The sequence below is a fragment of the Pelobates fuscus genome, chromosome 10 (genome assembly GCF_036172605.1).
Source record: "Pelobates fuscus isolate aPelFus1 chromosome 10, aPelFus1.pri, whole genome shotgun sequence".
In the NCBI taxonomy this organism is placed as follows: Eukaryota; Metazoa; Chordata; class Amphibia; order Anura; family Pelobatidae; genus Pelobates; species Pelobates fuscus.
In genome coordinates, this window is record NC_086326.1 from 110,286,717 (window position 1) to 110,300,133 (window position 13,417).

The following is a 13,417-nucleotide window of genomic DNA, read 5'->3' on the forward strand; positions in this document are numbered from 1 at the left end:
TCCATAAGTGGTAATTTGCTTTGCTCTGTTTTGTTTGAAAGCCAAACTAAGCATATCATGATTTTTGTGTGTATTATAAGATGCCCGATGCCATCTTTTGCCATTGTATTGAGTCATCAGATTTTGCATGCCCTAAAAGACAGACAATTTTCCTTGGAAAAATAATAATAATAACAAATAAATATACAATAAAAAAAAGAAAAGACAGGCAAGTACAGTGGCTTGTTTCCTTTGGCTGTCATTGGTTAACTGCACCAGGCAGTATGGTTGGCAAACCTTTTCTTCCCCTGGTGCCCTGTAGCAGCCCATCTAGGCCCTATAAGTCTCCATGTGACTAGGAAGGTTGGCTGGACTTGATGGATATAGTGAACTGTGCTAATTCAGTACACAAATCAGACTCAGATAGCCCTCCTAAGCACAGGATGCCTATTCAAGCCCCAGCCTTGCTTCCCACCTCCACTATTAAAGCCAAAGACACAGAAGTTCCCAAGCAGAAATTTCTGGTAGCTCTCCTGAACTCTCCTGTGATCTTTGGTTGAGAGTTTCAGCTGACCTGCACGGCTTGACTAATTACACACAGGGGGTACCTGGGTACTTCTGGCAGAATAACCACTACAGCTTGCTTGGAGCGTTCATTGATTGATCTCTTCTAAACTAGGAAGTAGTTGACAGCTTTCCTATTGTTTTCACCTTACTGCTACCATGGCTGTTATTACCTTACTGATAACTCCATTCACATTTTTTTAAATGGAGCTATACACACAATCCCTAGGACTTACTTAAAGTATATACATCCTGATTACATAATTTAAAATCACTCTTATCTCTAAATTATTCTAAAAGAAATGTGGATTAAGGAAAATACTTTAAGGGAGACTCCACTGTCCAAATACAATAAAAATAAAAATACTGTATATACCTCCAGTAAAAATATGCATGCATTTAAAGCGGCACTGTCATGCCGAACTTACCTTTCTTTAATCGATTCCTCTTCTCTTCCTCTCTCAGGATCTGTTCTTAATTTCTTCCTATCTGCTCTAGTTTTCTTTATGGAGGTTTCCTACGCCTGACCATCTCTGACCAGTGGAGGAGCAAAGTGTGCTTCATTTCCGGTGGTCAGAGAAATTTTCCCACAATTCTAAGCTTTCCTTCCTGTTCCCATGATACTTCCTGTCAGAATTCACGAACATCCTGTCATTTAGACAGGACGGAGGCGAAACTGCCGAATTGCGTCCTAACAGAATGAGAACAGTTTTTCCATTCGTATTAGAACGTAATTCGGGACTTTGTTCCCTGCTCTGTGTCATTTTACATAGCGTGGGAAAATTCCAAAGAACTTTCACACACTGTGTAAAATGACACAGAGCACTCTGATTGGATGGATTTCAAGCCTTTATAAGCCTATACCCCAACCTGCGGAGTTCAGTCTGCGCTGTGCCCTCACCGGGTGAAGATGGATTAATTTTTTTTGCGCTCGTTTTTTTTATTTTATTTTTTACAAGTTTGACGGGTATTATGGTTTTTATTTGGCCTTTTTGGGGGGCTGAAAATTGAAGATTTTAGAAAAAGAAAACATCAAATGGTAAGTTTTATTTTTTTACAGGTAGTTAGTTATTTTATTCCAACTCACTCATTTATGGTGAGGGGTAGGTAGGGGATTCTTTTTTATTTGGGTGGGGGGGATGGCTAGGGGCTTGGGACCCCTAGTCACTTTGGAAGGGGGAGGGGGACATTTTAATTTAGGGCCCCCACCTGCCACTCAGGACAATAGCCCCCCCCCCTCATTGTTATTTATGGCACTCACCCACCACTCGGGGGGGGGGGGAGGACAATAGGTCCCCCCCCTCATAACCTTTAGAGCCCCAACCCACCGCTCAGGGGTGGTGGCCGGGGGGGGGGACATTAGGTCCCTCCTCATTGTTATTTCTGGTCCCCACCCACCGCTCAGGGGTGGGGGCCGGGGGGAGGAAAATAGGTCCACCCCCATAATCCTTTAGGGCCCCCACCCCACCGCTCTGGGGGGGTACTAGGGTTTTTTTTTTTTAACAGTGAGAAGCCCCAAGCTGCTCACTGTTTAGTAGACATGCCCCTACTCGTGGTATAGCGAGGAGGGGCATTCAGGATATTTTAATCTCACTTATGTTATTATGGTGGTCATATTGACCCCCATAGAGCGATGGGTGACATGGGGGGCTCCCTGCTGCTTCTATCTTTACATATTACAAGGAGGGAGCTGCGTACCGGTAGCTCCCTCATTGTAATAAACTGAATGAACGAACAAACGAACACTGATATTCAGTGTTTGTTTGTTCATCTGACATTTCTATCAGAAAGACGAATGAATGAATGCCCAAGTGTTTAACTGGGCATGTGCGGGAATCTCACAGTACTATCTACTATGGGCAGATGACGTATCCCACAGGTACTTCATCTACCCACACAAAGATGGCGGTGCCAAAAACACATGTCCAGACACAAAATAAAGATTCAAAAATAGGTAATAAGAGTGGCTTAGGGGCATTTGGGGGTGACTAGGGGTCAGTTAGATGTAGTGGAGTCGGGAGGGGGGTTAAAAAAAAATGGGATTCGGCCATGACAGTGACGCTCTTTTTTTTTTTCAACCTTTGCAAGCCCTTCCCTCTTCCCCAGCCCAGAATTTTTGTGGCTGTCCAATCACAGACTTCCCAATGCCACTCAATGAGAAGTCTTTGCATGACAGGTGTTCTGGGCAGTTGTCTGCCTCTTAAGTTTATCTCTACTGAGCTAACCAAACCAGGAAACAACTTAAGCAGCTGTTTAACAGAGGTGTGTAACAAGGTTAATTTATAAAAGTAACAATTTCTATTGAAACTTGCACATTCAGCAAAATGACAAAAGATGACATCCTTCACACATAAAGCACTTCATGTCTGCACACATAAAGCACCAAGTGCTTTAGGGGGTCCGGAGTGTCCCTTTAGAAAGAAGAAGAGAATAATATTCCAATAATGGTTTTGGCATTGGCAAGTTTGAAATTCACTTTGAATTCCACACAATTCACACTAAAGGTAAATAACGCTGCTGATTTTGTTGTCCCCCTCCCACACACACATCCCATACTTAATTCTCTTACATGTCCTCTCATATCTTGTGCATTGTTGGTAATTTTAAGTCTGTCAAAGGAAACAGTCTGCCTCATCCAGTGTGATCCTCTTGCTGGGGAGTCTGGGTGGAAGTGAAGACGACCAGGTGGTGCTGGATCTGCTGGACCCGAAACTAGCCAGGAAGAGGAGTGAAAAGCATATCTGCGGGGAGACAAAAAAGAAATTATTTGGAGAGAACAAAAGAGCTTGTCTGATTAAGCAGTTTCAATTCTGTAATCCTCAGGTTCATATTGCTTGTTAAACATAAATAACTCCAGTGGGTTATTGGGTTTTCTAACTAATATAGTCAATCACAGTAAAAGGACTGAGGAAAAGGAATATCTAGACTGAATATGTAGAAATGGCCCTGTCCCGATGAAATAGTGACTGCAACATTAAAGGGAGGTGCACTATGTATCATTTTCCATTACACCATTAACAATTTGGGCCTGAAAGGTCTCCAACTTTATCAATTTATGATAGTGCTACCTACCCAAGTGCATTACCAGGTATATGACATCCAAGAGAGATATATTTGTGGCAGCTTTTACAGAATTAAACATGCATTAATTTAATGAGTTCTATGGGTTTAAACTAAGGTTTTTTTTTTTTTAATTCTAGATTTTCATGTATCTGTGGGTGCATGCTAACTTAAAGCGGCACTGTCATGCCGAACTTACCTTTCCTCAATCTCTTCCTCTTCTCCCCCTCTCTCAGGATCTTCTTTTCTTCCTGTCTTCTTTAGTTTTCTTTAAAATCATAAGACAAAGTAGGGACTCTTTGCCTTATGGAGGATTCCTCCGCTTGACCAGCTCTGACCAGCGGAGGAGCAAAGTGTGCTTCATTTCCGCTGGGCAGAGCAATTTTCCCATGATCCCTAGCTTTCCTCCCTGTTCCCACAATGCCTCCTGTCAGTATTGCCGAACTTCCTGTCACTTAGACAGAACGCCGGCAAAACTGCTGAATTGCATCCTAACAGAATGAAAAGAGTTTCTCCATTCGTGTTAGGATGCAATTCGGTACTTTGTTTGGATCGCAATTTCATTCGAATGAATGAAACTCCGATCCTATTCATTGCCGCGGCTGCATCTTGCAGCCGCTTAGTAGATAGCTCCCTAATTCCCACGGTATCAGGGAGCTATCTACTAAAAGGCTGAAAGACCTAAATTGGTCTTTCAGCCAAATTTACTAATACTAAGTAAAGATTACTTAGTATTAGTAAATTCAGCCCCTACACGCTATACCGCAAGTAGGGGCATGTCTATTAAACAGTGAGCAGCCTGTGGCTACTGTGGCTACTGCTCTTCCCCGGCCCCCACCCCAGTGCGGTGGGTGGGGGCTATAAATCACAATGGGGGGACCTATTGTCCACGCTCCCACCCCTGCGCGGCGGGTGGGGGCCCTAAAAAACAATAAGGGGGTGGACCTACTGAGCGGTGGGTGGGGGCCCTAAAAAACAATAAGGGGGGGACCTACTGTCCTCCCCCCCTGAGCGGTGGGTGGGGGCCCTAAAAAACAATAAGGGGGGACCTATTGTCCTCCCCCCTGCCCCCACCCCTGAGCGGTGGGTGGGGGCCCTAAAAAACAATAAGGGACCTACTGTCCTACCCCCTGGCTCCCACCCCTGAGCGGTGGGTGGGGGCCCTAAAAATAATGAGGGGGGGGATAAAATAACTAACCTGTAAACAAAAATTAAACTTACCATTTGGCGTCTTCTTTTTTCTAAAATCTTCATTTTTCAGCCCCCCAAAAAGGCCAAATAAAAAGCCATCATACCCGTCGAACTTAAAATAAAATAAAAAACCCGAGCGCCAAAAAAAATCCAGACAAAAAAAAAAAAAAACGCTGCAAAAAAATTTAATCCATCTTCACCCATGGAGGGCTCCGCGCAGACTGAGCTCTGCAGGGCGGGGGAAGGCTTATAAAGCCTTGCCCTGCCCTGCAATTAGGCTAAGCACACTCTGATTGGTTGGTTGAAGCCAATCAGAGTGCTCTTTGTCATTTTACAGAGCGTGGGAAAATTCCAAAGAATGTGTAAAATGACACAGAGCACTCTGATTGGGTGGCTTGAAATCCATCCAATCACAGTGCTCTGTCATTTTACACAGCGTGGGAGAGTTCTTTGGAATTTTCCCACGCTGTGTAAAATAACAAAGAGCACAGTGATTGGTGGGCTTGAAATCCATCCAATCACAGTGCTCTGTGTCATTTTACACAGCATGGAAAAATTCCAAAGAACTTTCCCACGCTGTGTAAAATGACACAGAGCACTGTGATTGGATAGATTCCAGATGGATTCTGTGTCATTTTACTCTTTGGAATTTTCCCACGCTCTGTAAAATGACAAAGAGCACTCTGATTGGCTTAAACCAACCAATCAGAGTGTTCTTAGCATAATTGCAGGGCGGGGCAAGGCTTTATAAGCCTTCCCCCTGTCAGGGCTCCGCGGGCAGCGGTGAGGGGAGGCTGCAAGCCGCTCGCAGCACTCACCCTCGGTCCATCGCTGCCCGCGGTCCCCCCTCCTCTTACTGTTCGGCGAGCGGCGTCCTCTCCTCTTGACACGCCGCTCGCGTCCTCTCCTCCTCCTTCCCCCAGCGGCAGCATGTCTAACGCTGCACGCTGGGAGCCGGCACCCACATCAGTACGCCGGGGTCACTCACGTGACCCGGCGTTAAAGCGACAGTACAAAAATCACAGTGGGGGGTATAGATACCCCCCACGTGTGTTTGTTAATTCTGATTGGAAGCTATCCAATCAGAATTAAGGCTAGGATATTTATACTTACCTTTCCTGCCTCTCAGTGCCCTGTTGTGGTCTTTGCTTTATGTATTGATACTGAACGTGTGCTTTCTGGTTACGTACTCTCTGGCTTGTTATTCTGACTTTGTGACTTTCTCCTACCCTTTGACCTCGGCTTGTTTATCGTTATTCTGTTTTCTGGTTCCTCTTACTCGGCTTATCTCCTGACTATTCTGTGTGTGCTTAGCCCGGCCACTCTAAGGTCCAGTACTGCACACTTTCTGTGTGTGTGTCTGTTTGTGTTAGCGTGTTGGGTTCCCCGGAATCGTGACACCCCCGCCCTGCAGAGCTCAGTCTGCGCAGAGCCCTCCATGGGTGAAGATGGATTAATTTTTTTTGCGTCGTTTTTTTTTTTTCGTCTGGATTTTTTTTTTTGCGCCCGGGTTTTTTATTTTACTTTAAGTTCGACGGGTATGATGGCTTTTTATTTGGCCTTTTCTGGGGCTGAAAAATGAAGATTTTAGAAAAAAGAAGACGCCAAATGGTAAGTTTCATTTTGTTTACAGGTTAGTTATTTTATCCCCCCCCCTCATTATTTTTAGGGTGAGGGGGGTAGGTATGGGATAGTTTTATTTGGGTGGCGGGTGGTGACTAGGGGCTTGGGACTAGTCACCTTGATTGGGGGGGGGGTTTAATTAGGACCCCCACCCGCCGCTCAGGGGTGGGGGCCGGGGGGGAGGTCAGTAGGTCCCCTCCTTATTGTTTATTAGGGCCCCCACTCACCGCTCAGTGGTGGGGTCCGGGGGGAGGACAGTAGGTTCCCCCGCTTTTAGTTTTTTAGGGCCCCCACCCACCGCTCAGGAGTGGGGGCGGGGGGAGGACAGTAGGTTCCCCCCTTATTGTTTTTTAGGGCCCCCACCCACCGCTCAGGGGTGGGGGCCGGGGGGGAGGACAGTAGGTCCCCCCCTTATTGGTTTTTAGGGCCCCCACCCACCGCTCAGGGGTTGGGGCCAGGGGGAGGACAGTAGGTCCCCGTCCCCCACGATTTTTATATAGGGCCCCCACCCACCGCTCAGGGGTGGGGTGGGGGGGAGGACAGTAGTTCCCCCCCTTATTGTTTTTTAGGGCCCCCACCCACCGCTCAGGGGTGGGGGCTGGGGGGGGACATTAGGTTCCCCCCTTTATTGTTTTTAAGGGCCCCCACCCACCACTTAGGGGCCGGGGGGAGGACAGTAGTTCCCCCCCATTCTTATATAGGGCCCCCACCCACTTTTTAGGTGTGGGGGCCATTGGGAGGACAGTAGGTCCCCTCCTCCTTATTGTTATTTAGTAGGTTAGTTTTTAAACAGTGAGCAGCCAGAGGCTGCTCACTGTTTAGTGGACATGCCCCTTCTCGCGTTATAGCGAGTAGGGGCATTGGGGAGATTTTAATCTCCCTTATGCTAATATGGGGGTCATATTGACCCTCATAGAGTGAGAGGGGGACCAGGGGGGCTTAGGAATTGGTGGGGAGCACTGCTCCCTGCCGCTCTATCTTTACATATTACAAGGAGAGAGCTGCACGCCGTTAGCTCCCTCCTTGTAACAAACTGAACGATCAAACGAACACTGATACTCAGTGTTAGTTTGTACGTCTGATTTTTCTATTCATTCATTTGTCTGTCTGATGAATGGATGAATAGATGAAATTCCCGTTCGCATTTCCAGGTGTTTCACTGGGCATGTGCGGGAATCTCAGTGCTATCTAGTATGGGCAGATGACGTGTCCCACAGGGACTTCCTCTACCCACACAAAGATGGTGGCGCCCTGAATAAAGATAGGGGCAGAAAATAAAGATTAAAAAATAGGTAATATGGGGGGCTTAGGGGCATTTGGGGGTGACTAGGGGGTCAGTTAGATGTAGTGGAGGCGGGAGGGGGGTTAAAAAAAAATGCGGGATTCGGCCATGACAGTGCCGCTTTAAACTCTTATTTTAATGTAATTCATTTGTAAAATTTTTAAATGTATTTCAGAAGTATCAACTAAACACCATATTTATTTTTTTATTTATTTTTTATAAAGTCCTTTCTAACCTTGAAATTTTAGTCTGTGCAAAGCACTTAAAATGTGAAGGTATTTTTGAGGCTCTGTATTTATTTTGTCATTGTGTATTGATATTTTTATGTTTAATAGTTGTATTGCTTATTTTTGAATTTCATCAGGCTGTTTTTTTGTAGGTTAAAATAATAAGATTTGGAAAAGATGGTAAGTATTGGAAGCTTTATCACCTGACAATAGCTGCCCAGTGGAACTGCGCTTCCATGTCATCTGATGCAAAATGAAAAGAGACCAGTCTCCATCCTAGAGTTACTGAAACTGTGCTGTGCAGATTTATAGAGGTGTAACCAAGTATGCATAAATGTTTGATAATTGTTTAACACTGTTGGAAAGTTTTGCTCTAAAATCTGTGTTTTAGGTGGTGGAATTGTTTTGCTTGTAACTTAATTAATATAGCCTTACACTTTGTTTGTTTTGGTGGTGCACCAACACTCTTGCACAAGGGTTGTAATTAAACATGCATGTTATTGTTATTGGTAACTATTCCAAATCCTGTTACTCTTATTGGTTGTTATATTTTATGGTTCCCTATATAAGCAGATGTCCCCTTCAATAAAATGTACATATCTCACTTTTATCTGTTTTTTTGGGAGGGGAAGAGATACAAAAAAGCTGTTCAACACTCCCTCAAGTGACTGGTTTAGGGTCATGGGAGAAAAAAATAAGCTAATGTAGGTTGTTTTACAATGCCCTTGTGGACAGCAAGAAGGACATTACAGTAGCAGGTTTAGCTCTTGTCCTCAAGCCTGAGATCAGTCTACCTGTTAAAAGCATATATATATTTTCTAAAGGTATCTTAGCTGTATTGCCCATACTCACTATTATTTGTATGACCAGACCATGGGTACCCATAGCCATCGTGGGATGGACATAAATTCAAGTAGGGGTGAAAAATGGTATGTTCACCCTCTCTTGTAGTAATGCTTCCCAATGCCTATGAGTGAGGATGGGATGGGGCAATGGCATATTTACCAAATTCACCCACGTCCTATTTCTCAATTCCTTCCGGCATGCCTCATTGCCTCTAAACTCTCCTTCTATTTCTAATTTACTCTTCCACCCCTCTTCTAAAATGTTCTCCACTTTATTATTTTCTTTATCGCTCTGTTTTGTGTATTTTGTCATTCCATTTCCCTCATGCATCCAATACCTCCAACATGTCCTATTTAGGAGGGATAGACCCTATGGGGCTTTAAATCCCTCTGTCCCTCTTTTTTATCCTAATGCCCATCTTTTCTAGGTGCTCTATATTGTTATTATGACTGAGTGCATATCAGAGATCCACAGCTATAATACTCACAGTAATGTGTCTTTAACCCCTTAAGGACACATGACGTGCGTGACACGTCATGATTCCCTTTTATTCCAGAAGTTTGGTCCTTAAGGGGTTAAACTACAATAAATGTTTTTAGAAATTAGTCTGTGTAAATAAGACACATTGTTCTTTTTCTAAATTACATTTTAGTTGCATAAATTATTATTAAGTCACCTAAACTTCTCAGAAAAGCCTACTCACACCCCTGAAATTAAAGTGTCCCTCTTTGACCATATGAAAGTTGAGAAGTATGCTTCGTACCCTTTTCCCTTTCTTATACATTCGCCCCTTCTTGACACCCAAGCTCTCCATTTCCTCCTCCTTTCTCATTTTACCTGCTCTACTAGGTCTTTAAGCCTTCTTCCAAACCTTCAACAGTCAGACTCACTTCATCTCACTTTCTCTTCTTTTGCTCCTGGCAGCTGAGAAATATTCCCTAACCCTCGCCCTACTCCCTATTCATTATCTTTCTCCTTTTAATATACACATTTTCTCTGGCTCCACCTCTGCTCACCTTTACACTGCACCATCTGGAAAGCTCTCTCTGCCTGTAGCAATGCCAATTCAGCGGTCTTTCATGAATGCTTTATTATGTGCTACTCCGACTTCCCTGTATCATGGTGGCCTCCCACACACTCCCAGACCTGGTGACCGCAGGAGTGGTGGTGTGGGTCTCCTTTTATCTTGCTGTATCTTTCAACTTCTTCCGTCTGTGCCTTCACTTTCATATTCAGCACATGTTGTATAACTATAACTATAACAATAGATAAATACATGAGACCACATCTAATTTAAAACTACACTGTAACCCCCTCACCTGAAAAATGTGTATTTCATGAAGATAGAATCTTCATAAATACTCATTTTGACTGTGTTGTAATTTCACTGAAATTCCAACCCAGTGAAAAGTTATACTGAGGCAAAGTAGGTACTTTTTCCTACACCTGACACTGAATTAAACAACAGCGGTCAAGTAGTTTAATTTCTCACAGCCGTCTTCAATGAGAGGCAGCCGATCTCCCATGGCGGTGCTTGCGAGTTACAGGTACACATTTGAAGCCCCGTTGCCCTCCCCTCCTGGTGTCAGTGGGGGTTATCTCGGTCCCCACTAGGACGGCGGAATCCTGTACTTCAAGCTGACAACCTGGTGATTTTTGAAACAGCGTGGAGCGCCCAAAATGGCCACCTCGCTGGACCCTCCTCATGACCATGCTGACCTGGTGGGCCAAGATTGGAAAGAGCACTTCCTAAAGAGATTTGATGCAGTCTGCCAGAAGTTTTGGAATCACATCTACAGCAGAGCCTCTATACTCACCCCCCAATGGCTGCACAGCCGACCCGGAGTGATGTTCTGGCTTCTTGTCTCTCTACTGGGCCAGAAACCCATGTGGAGGTATCTCCAGCTCATCATCCACATACCCGGGGTTTACTCCACATTCCAGTGAGCCCACGGGCCCTACTGCTACAAGGAAGGTGATCCGTGGACATGGAACACGGGCTCCCACACAGGCCTAGGGCCAAGAAGACACAGAGCTGCCAATTTTCGGTACCAGATATGCGGTGCAGGGGGACATCCAGCAACATCAAGCAAGCCTGATGGAGGAGAGAGGGGGACACAAACACCCCAACATGCTCCAATCTTGCAAGATAGGCGTCTTCAGCCCCCTTCTGTTCTGTTAAGCTTACATCATGCCTCACATCAAGGCATATTAATGCATATCTACATCTAGAATGTCTAGTAAATTTTACATGCCAGCTAGCATATATACACGCTGCTTCACTAGACATGTGTATTATACCAAGTATACCAAGTATTCTTGACCCTATCTCTACTCTTAAGAATGTCCATGTCTTAGTTACACTAGCTGTCGACTAACTATAGGCAGTAATTTGCTTAGACACGTTAAACTTAACTGGATTACTAATCTATTACAAAAAGTGTGCTAACTTACTCTGAACAAAATTATAAATGCAACACTTTTGTTTTTTTGACCCATTTGTCATGAGCTATGAACACAAAAGGCCTATTTCTCTCCAATATTGTTCACAAATCTGTCTAAATCTGTGTTAGTGAGTACTTCTCCTTTGCCGAGATAATCCATCCACCTCACAGGTGTGGCATATCAAGATGCTGCATGATTATTGCAAAGATTATAGACAGCATGATTATTGCAAAGATGTGCCTTAGGCTGGCCACAATAAAAGGCCACTCTAAAATGTGCAGTTTAACTGTATTGAGGGGGTGAGGGGGTCTGAAAACCAGTCAGTATTTGGTGGGACCACCATTTGCCTTAGGCAGATCAACACACCTCCTTCGCATAGAGTTGATCAGGTTGTTGATTATGGACTGTGGAATGTTGGTCCACTCCTCTTGTCACGACTGCTAATGTGGTCCAGCACACAGAACTATGTAACATCTACATATAAAATAGAAAGGAAACTAAAGGATAGAACGTAAACCGGTCCTTAGAATGGTCAGACTAATACGTTAGAGACAGAGAATGGTCAAGGGATAGCCGAGGTCAAGAAAGCCATAAATACACAAATACCTTTTAACAAGCCAAGACAGGGAACCAGAAATCAGCGTAGTCAGGAATAGCCAAGGTCAGAATACCGGAAATCACAGTAGAGCAAGGATAAACGCACTCTCGGAAACCAGGACAGGAAACCACAAGAGGGCAAGGTACTGGGGTGTTTCAGGGAATTAAATATCCCTCTCTAGGCTGTAATTGGTCAGAGGGTGACCTCTGACCCCAAAACGTGCGTGTGTGTTGGCGTCGTGACGTTACACGCACATTCGTATAACCCTGGGTGGCTGAGCCATTGATGGCCGTGACCACATGGTCGGTGCTATTTTTGTTTTGAGCAAACTGCCCAGAGGATCCGGAGGAGCGGTTCCCGGCTCACTGCCAAGCATGTAAGCTCAGCTTGTTGGCGCGGTCGTGCTGGTCAGGCACAAACGCGCCATGCGGCGAGCCAGGAGCCGTGAGAGTACCCCTCACTCGAAGATCGCTCACCGGACAGGAAGGAGACTGCTTGAGAGGAAAGCGGTTGTGAAACGACCGGACAAGACAGGGAGCATGAACCCGGTCTGCAGGAACCCAGCTACGCTCCTCCGGGCCATATCCCTTCCAATCAACTAAATAAGAAAAAACACCCCTAGAAATCTTGGAATCCAATAAAGAGCTAACTTTGTACTCCTCCGATCACCAAAGGCAGAGGAGGAGTGACCAGTTTCGTGTATCGATTACAAGTGAGGGGCTTAAGCAGAGACACATGGAATGTATTAGCAATTCTCATATGCGCAGGTAGTGTCAAAGAATAATTCACGGGGTTAATACGTCGAAGGACACGGAAAGGCCCTATGTATTGAGGAGACATTTTCATGGAAGGAACTTTGAGCTTAACATGACACGTGGATAGCCAGACCCTGTCTCCCAACTGATAGACAGGATTGGCACCATGCCGCTTGTCGGCCTGGACTTTGGTACATTTAGAGGCTTCCTGTAGTGCCATATGCACTGAATCCCACGTGGCACGGACAGAAGCTAAATGGGCGTCCAAAGCAGGAATATCATTGCCCGAAAATCTGAAGGTAATACAGTGGGGTGATAACCATTATTCACAAAAAAAGGGCTATGATTGGAGGATTCATGAGTTGCATTATTCCTGGCAAATTCAGCCATGGGCAAGAGTTCAGACCAGTTTGAGGTTTACAGGCTGCACCATTGGTCTGAGGGTGAGACGAAGAAAGTTCTATGCCCAATTGCTTACAGAAAGCACGCCAAAACCTAGAAATAAATTGGGTACTTCTGTCGGAGACAATGTTTTTCGGTACCCCATGTAACCAAAAGATTTCTTTCAAGAAGATTTGTACAAGATCTTGAGAAGATGGCAATTTTTTAAGAGGTATAAAATGTGCCATCTTGGAGAATCTACCCACAACCATGAGGATAGTGTTATACCCATTTGAACTGGGGAGATCCACAATGAAGTCCATGGCTAGATGGGTCCATGGAGCGTCTGGTATTGGAAGTGGCTGCAACAACCCAGGAGGAGATTTATGAGGGGCTTTAGAGACAGCACATATTAGACATGCCGCTACATAATTGACATCACACCTAAGCGTAGGCCACCAAAATT

The 13,417-nt window shown here is 44.9% G+C and overlaps 1 protein-coding gene across 1 annotated transcript in view; it reads right to left on the minus strand.

Annotated features, from left to right (window-relative positions):
* Positions 1-13,417, minus strand: part of LOC134574785 (T-box transcription factor TBX1-like) — a 129,014-nt gene that overhangs the window by 79,803 nt on the left and 35,794 nt on the right. Inside the window, exon 4 of the mRNA XM_063433863.1 lies at positions 3,113-3,284. Coding sequence (XP_063289933.1) covers positions 3,113-3,284 — 172 coding nt within the window. The remainder of the gene's footprint in view (positions 1-3,112; positions 3,285-13,417) is intronic.